Source organism: Podarcis filfolensis, assembly GCF_964270895.1.
Source record: "Podarcis filfolensis genome assembly, chromosome: 15".
In the NCBI taxonomy this organism is placed as follows: Eukaryota; Metazoa; Chordata; class Lepidosauria; order Squamata; family Lacertidae; genus Podarcis; species Podarcis filfolensis.
Genome location: NC_139618.1, coordinates 2,238,830 through 2,253,180, shown reverse-complemented (window position 1 = coordinate 2,253,180; position 14,351 = coordinate 2,238,830). Strand labels below are relative to the sequence as shown.

Sequence of the window (14,351 nt, the reverse complement as noted above, 5' to 3'; positions counted from 1 at the left end):
TCGGGAATGGATAACATTACAAAATACAGATATTTTAGACTTGGAGGATTATGATAATAGATTTGGTTGGCATGCGTATTTATGGTAGAAAACGTTAAGGTACACAGAGGATTCCTGAACCATTTAATAAGAAAATCACTATATGTGGTATGGAAGAAATATAAAAATTTGTTAAGACAAAAAGAAGTTGCTTTGTGCTAGGGAGCAAATGGGTACGCCCCCTCCCTCACTTGGCTGGAAGTGAGAAGGACAATAGCCAGAAGGGCTCCAAGATAGCCAACTTCAGACCATCTTGGGGCCCCTAGCATTGTGGCCTCATTTGCAGGCAGTGGATTGGGGGGGGTCGCGGTGGCAGTTTTCTGATTTTGGGACATGGGGAAATCTAAAAACACAAGAGGTTGAATTTCTAGGATCACCCTTGCAGGATGAACGGCTTCTTAGCAGCACAGTTATATGCTAAGGGAAGAGTATCAGGCTCCCAGCCTTGGATTTGCTTCGTAACACTATGGTGGTGTTGGGCTGCCTGGGTGTCCTTTGCAGGGAAAATTGGCAGGTGGCAGGGAGAGTGGATCTTTCTTCCAGCCACCACCTATGTTACCCTTGAAACTCAAGGTGTGTGTGTGTGTGTATGTTTCCTGATCTGTCTCCCATCCAGGCCCCGGCTCAAAAGAATATCTACCAGTACTTTAACCCACTTCCTATCTCCACCTGATTATCCACAGAGGGAGAAGCAGGAGGAGGGAAAAGCCCTGCTCAGGGACGTTGCTCCTCCTCACCTCTGTGAACTGCTCTTCGTTCAGCTTCAGTGCCAGGGACCCCGCGGATTCCAGAGGCCTGGCGTAGATTCCTGTGGAGGTGAAGAAGATGTGAGAGCAGGGTGTTAAGCAGTGTAAGAACTGGGCAGCATCCTGCGCCTCTCTGGCAAAGGGAGCTCTTCCTGCCACGGGTTCAATCTGCATCTTTTAACACTAGTGCAGTTCATTGTGGGTCAATGGGCCACAGCTCATTTGCACAGGCTGGGTTTCTTCCCATGGAAACCAATATATTACAAAATTAAACCAGCACAGGTGCTTTCGATAACCTATATTTGATTTGAACCACAGGGATGGGGAACATGGGGTGGAGTGGGGGCTCTGTGAAAGGAAGGCCACCTGCCTGGAACTGTGGGAGGCTCCTCCCCCTCAGAGTAATTTGCATAGCCCTGCCTCTAAAACAAACGGAGCCCGCCCCTGGATGAAGATGAATTATAGCAGGCAAGTGGAACTTACTTCTGCCCAAGGGGCGCATTTCCTTATGGGCAGCCTTCTAGGGGCCGCACAGCGGACAAGCCAGAGGCAAAAGTGGACAGAGCAACAGCTGGGACTCTACAGTGGGCCACACAAAAGTTAGACGTTTCTGCACACATATACACAAACACCCATCTCTCCAACATCAAAGAAGCCATTCTGGCCAGGCAAAAGCCCTTAAGGAGGCTAGTGAAAGGCGTGGCCTGGAGACAGTCCCAAGGGCCACATCGAGACGCCTGGAGGGCCACATTCAGCTTCCAGGCCAGAGGTTCCCCATCAAAGGATCACTGCATCAATGGCACTGTTGGTGGGTGACTTTCTCCACTACATGACACTGACCTTGGCTTGGCTTGGTTTGTCTAGCACACGTGCCAGAAAAAGGGACTTCCATTGGCCAACTACCCTTCATCCAAAGATCACAGGCCAGTTTACAATTTATAAAACCACAAAATATTGAAGTGGCATTTTTTTCTGTTTAGAAAACAGGTGGCAGCTGGGGAAAATTGGCATAATCCTGCCCTGATGGATTTGTGTTCTTTTGGTAAGAAAACAGGCTTGGTCTAATATGTAACCTGGTCTACCACTGCAAGCAGTCTTGGAAGGAAAAAACAACAACACATTTCATAGCTTGCTTTCCAAAGAGCAGCACCAGGTTATGTTCTGTGCCACCCCAGCAACAACTGCAGCACCTGTATTTGGAAAACAAAGTTTACTATATACAGTACAGTCAGGTTGCAATTCTGACTTTGGAATAACCCCTATTTATCCCAGAGACTTCCAAGTAAATGTTCACAGTGCTGGGTTGTCTATAAGGATGGATGTATCTGTCATTTTCAGTTTCTCTCAGCTTCTCGTTTTTTCAATCTTAAATTCAGTTCTCCACATTTTTGCATCAGTTTGTGATCTTTTTTTTTAGTCCTCACAAAAACTAGTCAGCATCTTAGAGCAGTTTCCTCTAATAAAATGCATTTTATATGTTATTTTCACTAACATTTTTTTTTATACACCCCCCCCTAATACACATTATTCGATTGGAGAACTGCATCACAAAACTCGTTGCAATGTGAATTTCAAAGGATAGCTCTCTTGCTGTTTGAGTATTGTTGTGGAATGCACAAATTAGGTAGGCCTGTATCAAAATCTGATCCAAACAAATCTCTCCTCTATCCCTAGTTGCCAGATCTTCAAGCTGTGTTTTAGGGTGGGCAGAAGATGGGGTGAAGGACGGGGCAAGTCCAGAGAGCATTTCTCTGGGATTTCAGGAGAGACAGAGAGAGAGAGAGAGAGAGAGAGAGAGAGAGAGAGAGAGAGAGAAATGTTATGTTACTACCAGGGGGACTTCCACCACAGGGTCAGAGAAGACTAACCAGAGAACACCCAGTGGACTTCATTTACTGCTGGCTCCTGAAGACATTCATGGGCAGTAAATTATTTTCATGACCCCATAAAGAACAGCTTTATGCTCGCTCAGTGCGTTGGGCTCTGCTAAATGGATGGCTCCAGGAAGCAAAGAGCAGCTGCTTACCTGAAGAACAAGCATCTCGCTAAAGGGCAGGCAACATATGACCCACAGGTTACATGCCTCGCAAGTCCATTTTTACAAATCAGCCTTGGGCAGACTGGCAGTGGCCCTGGTCTTGCCTCTCGCCTGCCCACTTTCAGCCTTCTCCTAAAAAGACATGGCTGGTTGTACTAAGTGAGCAACAGATACGACTCTTAGTTTGTGGTTCTGCCGGAAACTGGCTGGACTCTGAGCAGTGGTGGCTGGATACTGATGAGAGGGCAGCGGGAGAAGAGGGGTGTGAGACTGACTTGGCAGAAGGGATCAGTGATCTGGGTGAGCCTGTAACAGTTAAGAAATGAGAGTTGGAGGCAGGAGAAGGTGAAGGATTGGAGAGTGAGGAACAGGTGCAAGAGGAAGGAGAGATGGGTCAGGCTGGTGGAGAGTCAAGGGCTTCCACACCTCCTCCTTCTCCTCCTCCTGCCCACACCTCTCCTGCTTCACTGTCTCCCAGGACCAGAAGAGGACTGAAGAGGGAGGAGCAGAAGCGGGTTACACACAGGCATAGTCTTCACCTGCTTGCGCGAAGCACGAGTGAGGAAGATGCATAAGCCGAGGTTGGGGCCTCTCTGTTGCAGCAGCTGCCTCACCTGGTGCACCTAGGAGTAGCTCAGAGACACAGGACTGATGGATCTGCCTGTTCCTAACTTGTATGTGTACATTTGACAATAAAGAGTTAATTCCTCACTCTGGGCATTCCTAGCATGGCAGCATCGTGACAGCTTCAATGTCTCAGCCGTGATGGCCAAACTACATGTTATACTGGGAGTTCAGGGATGGGGACTCCTGATGTAATTTTCACTTTCAGAAAGCAACTGTGGGCATGATCTGGATCAGAATCTGTAGGATGTGGAGAAAAAGAACTCTTTGCCCCCACATAGGAAGCTGCCTTATACTCCAAGTCAGACCACTGAGACGTCCAGCTCAGTATTATCTATACCAGGCATGGCCAAACTTGGCCCTCCAGATGTTTTGGTGCTACAGTTCCCATCAACCCTAGCTAACAGGACCCGGTGGTCAGGGATGGTGGGGACTGTAGTCCCAAAACATTTGGAGGGCCAAGTTTGGCCATGCCTGATCTATACCGACAGGCAGGGGCACTCCAGGGATTCAGGCAGGAGTCCCTCCCAACCCTACCTGGGACTGAACCTGGAACCTTCTGCATGCCAAGCAGGTGCCCTGCCACTGAGCTACTGTCCTCATCTGAATCCTAGGACTTAATCCCCTTCTGTCTGATGTGGCTATTAGCCCAAGGGGAAAATCTAGATACCATGTGCCTGTGGCTGTGTGGTGGTTGTGGGTCAGGGCCACAGCAGGGAGGGAAAGGGTTGGAGCTTCCTCATCCTGAGCCTTGATGCCAGGGAATCCTCCACTTTTTGAAGAGCAAAATAACACTGGAAGTTAGAGCTCCAGCGTAACACACGGATTGCGTCTGAGAACCAGAACTATATACAGTTGCTGCTGGCTGGGGGATTTCTCCCAGATCCTGCAGAAGCTGGCCTTCACTCTGCAACTTTCCCTTCTGCAAGGCCAACCCCTCTAAGCTTTGCTCCTTGCAGTGCAGGATCGCAGCCTGGCTGGAAGAGGACCCTTCAGCCTTTTCCAACCTGGTGTCCCCCAGATCTTTCAGGCTACAGCTCCCCTGAACCCTGACCACTGGTCATGCTGCCTGGGAATCATGGAATTTGTGGTCCCAAACATCTGGAGGGCACCAGGTTGAGGAAGGCTGGTGTAAGGCCAAACAGGGTTGGGAAAGCACCAGGCCTTTGCATCACAGCTCTTTGACTACTTGTGATGCATTTGAAGGATTTGCAGAAACACAGAGATGAAAGGGGCCTTTGCTGATGGAGAACCTCAAATGTTCCTGAGGGCTCTGTGTGCATCGATTCCTTGCCCCCCTCCTAGCAATCAGGAACACCCCTCCTTGACTGGAGTTTTTTGGATAAGAGCTTGTGGAACCGAGGGAAGGTGGATGTGGCATTACCTGTCCCATCGTCACTGAGTTCTGAAGAGACAGACTCCATGAATGACTTCAAGGCACTTTGGATCTGCAAGTGAAAGAACCCATTTCAAGGGCTGGTCAAAAAGAGGCCTCCTTTTGGCCCAATCCAGGCTCTGTTGGGCTGGGAGGAGCACCCCTCAGCCTTATGAGTCATTCAGAGCCGAAAGCATAGAAGCATAGAATTATCAAGTTGAAAGGGATTGTGAGGGCCATCTAGTTCAGCCCCCTGCAATGCAGGAATCTTTTGCCCAGTGTGGGGCTCGAACTCATGACCCAGAGATTAAGAATCTCATTACCAGCTGAGCTATTTGAATTGTCAGAAGTTGGATGACTCACTGGTCTGGAGGTGACTTCTTGACTATGGGCTCTGAGTTGGGGGTGCCAGGCCTGGGGGTAAATGGGAACTGGGCTAGGTGCGTCGTTGTGCAGTTTTGGTTCTGTCTGATTCCTTACTTACAAATGTGTGGTCTGCCTAGGGATGACCCTGCCTTGCGAAAATCCAATCTTATCCACTGAATCAGATCTTACCTGATGCATGGAAAATCCAGAGAGATTTTGCTTAATCAAGTTTCAGTGGGTAAGATATGATTTTTACAGGGCACAGATGCGAAACAACAAGAAAAGCTCTCAGGCTTTTCAGGGGGAATTAATTGGGATACAATACGATCAAAATACAGGCCAAGCAGAAGTGTGGGTGAGCCCTAAGTAGTGCTTTTCCTATTGCGGGACCTTCAGAACTGGAAATTTAGTTGCTGACCAAGGACTCAGCGAGACCATACAAAAAAGTGGGCATGGAACAGAGGGAGAAGGGCTGAGCGCCAGTAGCCATCTTCAGACCAGGCCTGTTCACTGCCAGCAACATGGCAGAAGGAGAGTGGCTTTCAAACCAAGCGGTTGCCCTGGCTTTCTTTTTTTGTGGAGGGGTGGGGGCAAAGTTACCAGCAGAACAGGGATCTGTCCTGTGAGATCCATCGTCCACTCTTTGAACTGCATGGACAGAGCCTCCTTCCGCATGTCTCTCACGTGAGTCTTGATCTTTTCCACCTGCTCCCTTTGCTTGCGTTTTTCTTTGACCAGCGTCTTCATCTGTTCCAGCCTGCAGGGCACAGGGGTAACGGGACTTGAACCGGGGTGCCTTACTCCCACCCACCCCACAAATTTCTTACAGCTGAGCAGCACTTTCCTCCCAGTCCCCTGAATTAAATTAATGCTTTGTGACTGCGCAACTCAGGAGTAGAGTCCCTAAGGCAGTTGGATGGCACCCTGTATGCCTCCTTCCAGCAACTCCTGCAGCCAAGCCAGTGCGAGACGTCTTGCTCTCCTTTTCTTTGGACCACATCAGCAAGGCTAGGGGGGCATCTTGTTCTCTGGGCAGCCCAGGACCTCCATACACACTTGTGCCCTGGAGAGGTCACTTTGGTGCTGCTAACACAGCAAAAACAACACAGGAGGCAACAGTTGCGAGTTACTAGTCTGCAGCCACAACAGGTGCTGTGATTCTCCAGTGGTTCACCCCCAAAGGTATACTCCATTGTCTCTTGAGACAGACAGATGCCAACAGCTAATGGTGGGAGGGTGGAGATGCAGGATAATGGACTAATTGAGTCATTGGACTGGTCACTTCCCTCTAATGGGGATCACAGCTGGTGAGTGTCAACAGAACTAGGGATGAAACAGGTCACTAAGAAAGAAGAGGGAGTTATCAGCATGCTTGGGTGGGATTCCTGAAGTATGCCCCATACTCCAGCCAGCCCCAAACAAAGACTGAGAAGGGGGCATGGAATGTTGTGGGTCAGCTGGAAAACAAAAAAAGGGGGAAGGAAAATTGGGGGTTGTAGAATGGCCTGCTTGAGCCCCTTTTACAGGGATTGCAGAGGAGCAGGTGCACTCCTTAAGGCAATGGGGATATACTGCAACATTTTGTTGCAGGACGCACTTGCATTCCCATGCTCTTAAGAGGTCAGCTCTTGGAGTGTGTAGAGATAAAACAACCCACCATCTGTGGCTCTGCCCGAGTCCCCGTACTGAACATGTCTCCTCAGCCTTTGCCTCCACATCATGACATGCTGGTGGAAGTCAGAGTGGCTGTGCTGACAAACACCTCGGAGGGTTGCAAGTCGCACTCTTCCTACCCGCCTCCCTTTACCCGCTTCAACCGTTCCTCATCCGCAATGGCTGACCAGGCTTTGTGAAAGGGAGGTTGCAGGCTGGAGACACTCACTTGTGCAAGGTGGTCTCGGGCACTTTGGTTTTCAGCTCGTCTGCGACGGCTTTCAATCCACGCACGTAGGGATTGGGCATGGCGGAAATCTCATAGGCCGGGTTGTGCCTCATCAGGTACTCTCCCAGGAAAGTAATGGGGTCAAAGGTAAGGGGTTCTGATTCCTTCCTTTCCAGGGCCTTCTTCTTCTCCGCAGCCATGAGCAGCTTCTCCACGCCAGGGACCAAGGTGGGGAGGAGCTTATCAACCAGGTAGGCCCGAGTCTCCAGGGTCATACTCTCATCGTTGAACCAGTCGCGAGACAGCTTGTCCGGAGGCTCTTTCTTCTCGGCCTTTTTTTGCACCATCTTGCTGTTGCGGAGCTTCTCCACCCTCGTCTGCTGCAGATCCAAAGCCCTCGGCTGCAGGGTCTCGTAGAAAATGGACTTCCACTGAGCATCTGTCCGCGGAGTCAGCGGCCGAACCGCCCCGCTTGGGCTGCTTGTTGCTTCTTCCAAATGTGTCTCGCTGACGGGGCTTCTCTCAGAACCCGCCTCGCTCTTCTCTGGTTCTATATCCATGTTTCACTCTGCACATCAGAAAAAGAAGGAACGTAGACGGAGTCAGAGCATTGGGTCCATCTACCTCAGTACTGTCTACCCTGACCGGCAACGGCTCTTCAGGTTTCAGCCAGGGGTCCTTACCAGCCCTGCCCGGAGGCACTGGGAGCCTTTTGCATGCAAAGCAGGGGCTGTAACCCTGAGCTATGGCTCTTCCCCCCCAAAAATATTGGGGCAGCCCTTTCAGAATGTCTCCAGCGTATCACAACCAAGTGGCTACAGGCCTTGCAAAACAAAACAAAAAACAAATTTTATATAGTAGGGTGGCCATTTTTAACTCATATTAATACCAATGAATATGCGTTACAATTTCAATCGAGTCAGATAACATTACGGAATACTTACATTTACTGGACAGTCTCAGATTAAATATAACTACTGCTAATTGATGATATCAGGCCTATCTTTCCCCTTTATTTTGTATTTGTCTTCCCTTCCCTCGTAGCTGAATGGTTTCCCAATAATCTATTCAGCAATATTTTATCTTACCTTGTTGATATTGTTGTTCTTGTTTTTTGGTTGTATATAAATATAATAAAAAGTAAACAGCAGCAGCAGCAACAACAACAACAAAGAGGCAAGAACCCAGTCCTCTTGGTTCTAAACTAAGGGCTGATTTAAATAGGAACATGTGTGGTATGATTCTAGTGGATGTAACTATCCCCCTCCAGCCACCCATTATAGATGGGCCTTAAGATCCATCAAGGTCACCAATTTCACACTAGTTTCGCTCTTGAGAACCCATTCTGTGGTTTTTTTCCTGGATGCCCAGCAGAGGGCCATTTCAGAGACAATGAAATTGCAAGAGCTCTGCAGCCCTAAGATTTGGTTGCAGGCAGAATTGCTACCTCATACTTTGGATTTTGAAAATGATTTTTAAAATACAAGGCCCATTTTCTCTGCGATCCTGTTGTTAGCCTTCTGCTCTCACCTCTTGTACGGAACACCTGGATACCTGCTTGCCAACATGGACGAATAAAGGAGAGTAGACACTGGGGCCACAAATCGAATGGTTGGGAAGAGCTGTGCCTGCCTTCTCTCCTTAACCCGTATGGGCTGTCATCATCACCCCTCCCCACTCATCATGTGATGTGGGGTGAGCTTTAACGTCCCTTAGTTTTATAGCCTTTGGATGAGACAGCACTGGATAGCTCAGTTGGTTAGAGTGTGGTGCTGATAACGCCAAGGCTGCAGGTTTGATCCCTGTGGGTGACAGCTGCATAGTCCTGCATTGCATTGGGTTGGACCAGATGAACCTCAGGAACCCTTCCAGCTCTACAGTTCTATGACTGCGAAAACATAAGATGAGACTTGCTGGATTGTCCTGCGTCCTGTTCTCACAGTGGCCAACCAGATCTCTTTCTCCATTCCCTTCTCCGATCTTTGTTCTCCCTCGCCACAGCATCTTCTGCTCCCTTGGGATAAGCACTTCTCCCTCAGCCCGATGTGAACCAGGTACGAGACGGATGTTAAAATCACAGAGAAGGGAACAGAAGGAGCTGCTGTCTACAGAGCCAGACCTCCAGCCCATCAAATTCAGTATTATCTACTGAGCTGCAGTTGTTTCGTAAGCCACCGTTCCTATAGCGGTTCCCCTGGTCAACACCGACAGGCAGGAGTCTTTCCAGTCCTACCTGGTGATGCCATTGGAGCTTGAAGCTGGAGCCTTCTGCACACAAAGCAGATGTCCTGCCACAGAGCCCTTCCCCCAAGAGTCCAGCCCTTATGACTATGAATAATGGGTTGGTGTAAATAACATAGAGAGCTGCCTTTCAGCAAGCCAGATTGCTGGTCTAGCTAGCTAGCATTGTCTACACTGACCAGCAGCAGCTCTCCAAGGTATCTTTCCTACTCCTAGGTGAATATGCAAGGCGTAAACCCTACCGCTGGCAGCGTCAGTGACAAAAGGTGGTTTGTGGTACTCTAGTATCCTGCCGTTTTTTCTTTCACTAAGCTCTCCAAAGCCCGACCCTTCCAAAGAGCAGCGCAGAAATCGCATGTCTTCCCTTACCTTCAGAGCCAGCATCCAGAAAGGGAGATGCCCCCCTCCCAAGCTATGCTGGAGTTGCCTGGGGATTCAAGGAAGAGAGCCGTCTAATTTTAACCACCGAGAAACTTACCAGGGAATCCAGAGGACTCTCACAGAATCTTACTCTTCTGTGTGTGTTTGACTGTTGCCGAGCAACAGTCCCCAGGGGGTTGCTGGGCTTCCAACTACAGAGTGAGGTGGGTCATCTCCCTTTTCTGGCAGCTGGAGGAGGGTGAGCGCCTTCGTCTTGAGCCTTGCTGCAATGACATCACTGTGTTGTTAGGAATAAAATGAGAGAGACGAGAGATCAGAGTTAACAGCCAAGTCTTACGCTGGGAGGAGGCAGTGACAGCCGCATGACCCTTCCTGGGGGAAGAGGAGATCACACGTTTCAGCAAGTGCCTCAAACAGCCTGGAGGGCAGCAAGGGAGCTGCGGGGATGGTGGTAGTGGCGGTAGATGGCTTGTTTTTCCCCTGAGGCTGTAAGCAGAGAATGGGTCTGTTGCAGGTCAAATTCTGGGAAAGGCTTTTGGCGGACTCCTAACGATAAAGAGAGTAGGGCATGTTCCTGGGGCCACCTGGTCACAACGCCCTCGTGGGCTCTTTGATATAAAAGGTAGCCTTTAGAACCGTGTCGATGGGACTGAGATAAAGCTCCTTGGCCCAGCAAACAAGTAAGAGGTGCGCATTAAAAGCTAGCCGGGCAGCGTGAATTCGGTGGGGCTTACTCCTGAGTATGCACACTTAAGGCTTGTGCTGTAATTAACTGACAGGGCAGGCATGGTCTGATTTCAGCCATCCTTTTCTGAGGGCACAATTATTATCTATACATTTAAGATGGTCCCAAACCTAAACCATCATGGCTTCTTACGTAAAGCTGAGCCATTGTGCTGTCCAGCTTACTGTGGTCCACAATGACCTGCGGCAGCTCTCCAGGTTTTCCGGGATGGGACCTCCTTGGTCCTGCCTGGAGATGCTGTCAGGGATTGAACCTGGGACCTTCTGCGTGCAAATAAGATGCTCTGCAATTGACCGATGGCCTTTCCCCAGTGTTCCTCTGTGAAATGCCATGTGCCATGTCGTCAGGGGAGGCTTTGCTCTTACGTTCTTCCACCCCAAACGTATCTTTGGCAAGGGTGAACAGAAGAGACCACCTCTGTCATCAGCATGGAGGCTGTGGAACTCCCCGCCCCAGGAAATAACATTGGCTGAAACCCTTCTGCTTCCCCCCCCAACCATTTGTTGACTGAGCAGACAGCAGAGTCCGCACAGAGCCCAGACAATTAAGACATGAGCGTATTTTAAACATTAAGTAGAACATGTGAATACATTAAAAATTAATCCGTGTGATTTCCTGTCTGAAAACCAGCAGAAGGTGCATGACAGCATGAGTGGACTAGTAGTTCCACTGGACTCAGGCTAGCCAGCTATTAAAACTTGGTTATGGAATATTTTGCTGGTAATGATCTGCTCTTCTACTTAGCGTCTTTTCCCCACCCCTTGCTTTGAGCATCTAAGTTTGTGCTGGACAGATGGGACTTCTGTAGGAAGTAGGAAATCAGCAAACAAAATGGCTCTCCTTCAGGACTAGCAATTGTCCTCTGTGTGTGTGTGTTTGTCTTTTGCCCTCAAGGCGATGCTTCTCATCTGGCCCTGAATGCAAGGCATTTTTCCTTTGGTCACATCCACATCATACATTTAAGCACACTGAACACACATGAATTTCCCCAAAGAAACCTGAGAACTGTAGTTTGTTAAGGGTGCTGGGAATTATAGCTCTGTTGAGGGGGGGGATAAACCACAATTCCCAGTATATATATATATATATATATATATATATATATATATATAGTAATGAACTTTAAATGTACATGAGCATCTGAAGGCAGCCCTGTTTAGGGAAGCTTTTAATCTTTGATGTATTACAGTATTTTAATATTTTTTTGGAAGCCGCCCAGAGTGGCTGGGGAAGCCCAGCCAGATGGGCGGGGTATAATAAATTATTATTATTATTATTATTATTATTATTATTATTATTATTAGTGAAAACAGGGTGCTAGCATTTTCCTGATTGGGCCACTGATGATGTTTTAAGCAGAGAGGCCTCAACACCCTAATCTTTGGGGCTGCCTCCTTCATCTGCTATTTTTCAAAGGATGCTATGGGAGGACTAGAATGTGGTTTCAGACAGCGGGAATATTCCCAGCGCTACCTGGAGAGGCCAGGGTTGAACCTGGCGCCGTCGGCATGCAAAGCAAGATGCTCTCTGTTGCTGAACTACGGTCCTTCCCTTAAGAATAAAGAAATATTCCAGTCCTCATGGCTTTGAATGAATGCCTGATTTAAATAGGTACACAGGAAGCTGACTGAGTCAGACCATTGGCCTGTCTGGCTCAGCGTTGTCTACACTGACGGGCAGTTCTTAACATTTGTGCATACCCTGCTCTCTGCTTTCCGTTGACTTTTCCCCTATGTGTTCCCTTTCCAGAAAAATGCGCACACTTGCTGATTCTCATGCTGCTTTTGGCTGTTCTTCTTGGACATTTTAATGGCTTTCCATATTTTTGTGTGTTTAAATACAGAATGTTCTCAAATATCATTGGAATCCCTGGACACAAGGCCAAGAAATGTACTGTATATACTGTAACCGGCCAGGCTTGAATGGTGAGTATTTTGTTTGCAGTCCAGCAGCAGGAGGAAGACCCTTTCACAGGCAACTTTCTGCAGGGAAAGCAACTTGGTGTCACAGATTTAATCAGAGCATGGAGTCAAGCATTCTGTTTATATTATTCAACTGAATGCCCTAGATATTTAATATGCTTGTGACTTCAAGCCTGAGATCAGCGGCCAAATAGAGAATGCCTTTCGAAGTTTGCTGGGTTTCTATGCCAGTACATTGATACTTTTTTACTGCTCTTGTGCCTTAATGTGCAGAAATGAAGCAGGGGAGAAGAATCATAGCTCAGCGGTAGAACACCTGCTTTGCATGCAGAAGGTCCCAGGTTCAATCTCTAGATAGGGCTGGGAAAGACCTGAAGCCCCGGGAAGCTGCTGCCAGTCAGTGTAGACAATTCTGTGCTAAATGGACTCAGTTTCAGGCAGCTTCCTATCTTAACCACGTATTTAGTTAGAATCATGAGGACTATAGTCTTGCGCTTGCTGTAGATCTTTTTTTAAAAGCATTGAAAAAAATTGGGTGAAATCAGAACTTTGTTAATTTCTTAACATCTCATGACACGCTCTTTCCCCATTTTTCTGGTTTCTTTTCATTACTTATCTGCATCTCAACGAGGGGGGGGGGCAATCCAATTAACACAGATCATACGAGAAAATAAATCCTGCAGTGTGTTGTGCATGACATACGTCTATATTCAGTGTAAGGTTTGTGACATTTTGAAAACTGAACTTTTATTTTACAGCTTAGGTTGGCTTTTATTTCAAATTACGTATGATGGTACCATAACCTTTTCAGTGCTTAGGGCCTCTAAATGTCTTAATCTGGCCCTGAGAACATCTTTGGCCCTCCAAAGGTGTCTGTGCTTCACTTCCCATCCTCCCCCTTGGAGCACTGGACAATGGCTGGCTGGCTGCTGGGACTGAAGTTGGGAGTTGTGAATCCAGCATCCTTGAAAGGGCTACCCAACACCTAGAGCTGCGGGTCCCAAAGAGGTTAGTACTGCCAGTGGCGTAGCGTGGGCGGTGCAGGGGGGGCCGGCCGCACCGGGCACAACATCTGGGGGGTAGGGTTAGGGGGCGCAAATCCACGGGTTAGGGGGTGCAAATTCACGGGTTAGGGGGCGCAAATTACTTGCCTTGCCCCGGGTGCTGACAACCCACGCTACGCCACTGAGTACTGCCCCCCTGGGATTACCTAGGGGGGCACTAAGAGGCAAGGGGGTGGCAGGGGGTTGCAGAAGGAGGCCCCTCTGAATGCTTATTTACTTACAATTGACCAGACCGAAGCCTAAAGCAAAACACCTTCCTTGCTTCTTATTTAAAGTTTTACTGCTCATTGCTTTCAAAGCTATTTCCTTTGGACACATATTTACAATTCTGAGTTTTCCCAAGCTAGCCAATTACTGGTAATAGCTATTGGTTTTCTCATAAATCAGTTCTTGTAGGTATGTAGGTGAAGCTTTGTGCATGTTATTTATAAATATATTATGCTATAAATTTCCTTCACTCTTATTTTCCTTAGTATGCGCAAAAATAATTCTCCATGCAATATTCTTTGCCGTATATTCTTTTCTTTTAGCTACAAGATGAGATCGGAGCATCTCTTTATTTTTGTACTACCCCGTGTCACACACTCGCGCCTATAAGTTACTCTTTCCGAGGACCTATGGCTATAAATCGGACTTTGGAACAAACCCGCAATTAACTGTTACTTTGAATTCCATTGCGCCGTTATTACCTTCCATAGTGGGTCATGCAAACCGTACCCTAAATAATGCTTTTTTAAAAAACAGGGTAGCGGGGCACAATGCATTTTTATAGGGTGGCGGGACTGGGGATGAGTTTATGGAGCCGGGGGGGGGGTTGAGCCATTCCCCAAAAGCCGCACTGACCTAGACGCTCTCGCAGCACCGGGAGCGCGAGGGTTAAGCTCTGCAGAGGGAGGCGGAGCGGCGGCGTGTGGGCGGGGCGCCGGAG

General features: G+C 48.3%; 2 protein-coding genes and 1 long non-coding RNA gene across 8 annotated transcripts in view; 1 reads left to right on the top strand and 2 right to left on the bottom strand.

The window, feature by feature from the left end:
- The window catches only part of LOC310750210, a 185,299-nt gene that overhangs the window by 77,800 nt on the left and 93,148 nt on the right, over positions 1-14,351 (bottom strand). The window lies entirely within an intron of this gene.
- Positions 1-14,351, bottom strand: part of EFCAB5 (EF-hand calcium binding domain 5) — a 45,345-nt gene that overhangs the window by 30,510 nt on the left and 484 nt on the right. For 2 of the 5 annotated variants that reach the window (XM_083587425.1, XM_083587429.1), the window contains exons 1-5: positions 9,681-9,820; positions 7,071-7,638; positions 5,789-5,945; positions 4,832-4,895; positions 777-847 (exon numbers count right to left, since the gene is read on the bottom strand). In XM_083587425.1, the coding sequence (XP_083443551.1) occupies positions 777-847; positions 4,832-4,895; positions 5,789-5,945; positions 7,071-7,630 (852 nt within the window). In that variant the 5' untranslated portion in view covers positions 7,631-7,638; positions 9,681-9,820. Of the gene's footprint in view, positions 1-776; positions 848-4,831; positions 4,896-5,788; positions 5,946-7,070; positions 7,639-9,680; positions 9,929-10,029; positions 10,148-14,351 lie in introns of those variants that run through there. The other 3 variants (XM_083587428.1, XM_083587426.1, XM_083587427.1) reach the window with 3 other exon arrangements.
- The window catches only part of SSH2 (slingshot protein phosphatase 2), a 122,568-nt gene continuing 118,083 nt past the window's right edge, over positions 9,867-14,351 (top strand). The window contains exons 1-2 of one of the 2 annotated variants that reach the window (XM_083587417.1): positions 9,867-9,930; positions 12,281-12,362. In XM_083587417.1, coding sequence (XP_083443543.1) covers positions 12,360-12,362 — 3 coding nt within the window. In that variant the 5' untranslated portion in view covers positions 9,867-9,930; positions 12,281-12,359. Of the gene's footprint in view, positions 9,931-10,111; positions 10,181-12,280; positions 12,363-14,351 lie in introns of those variants that run through there. The other variant, XM_083587418.1, reaches the window with a different exon arrangement.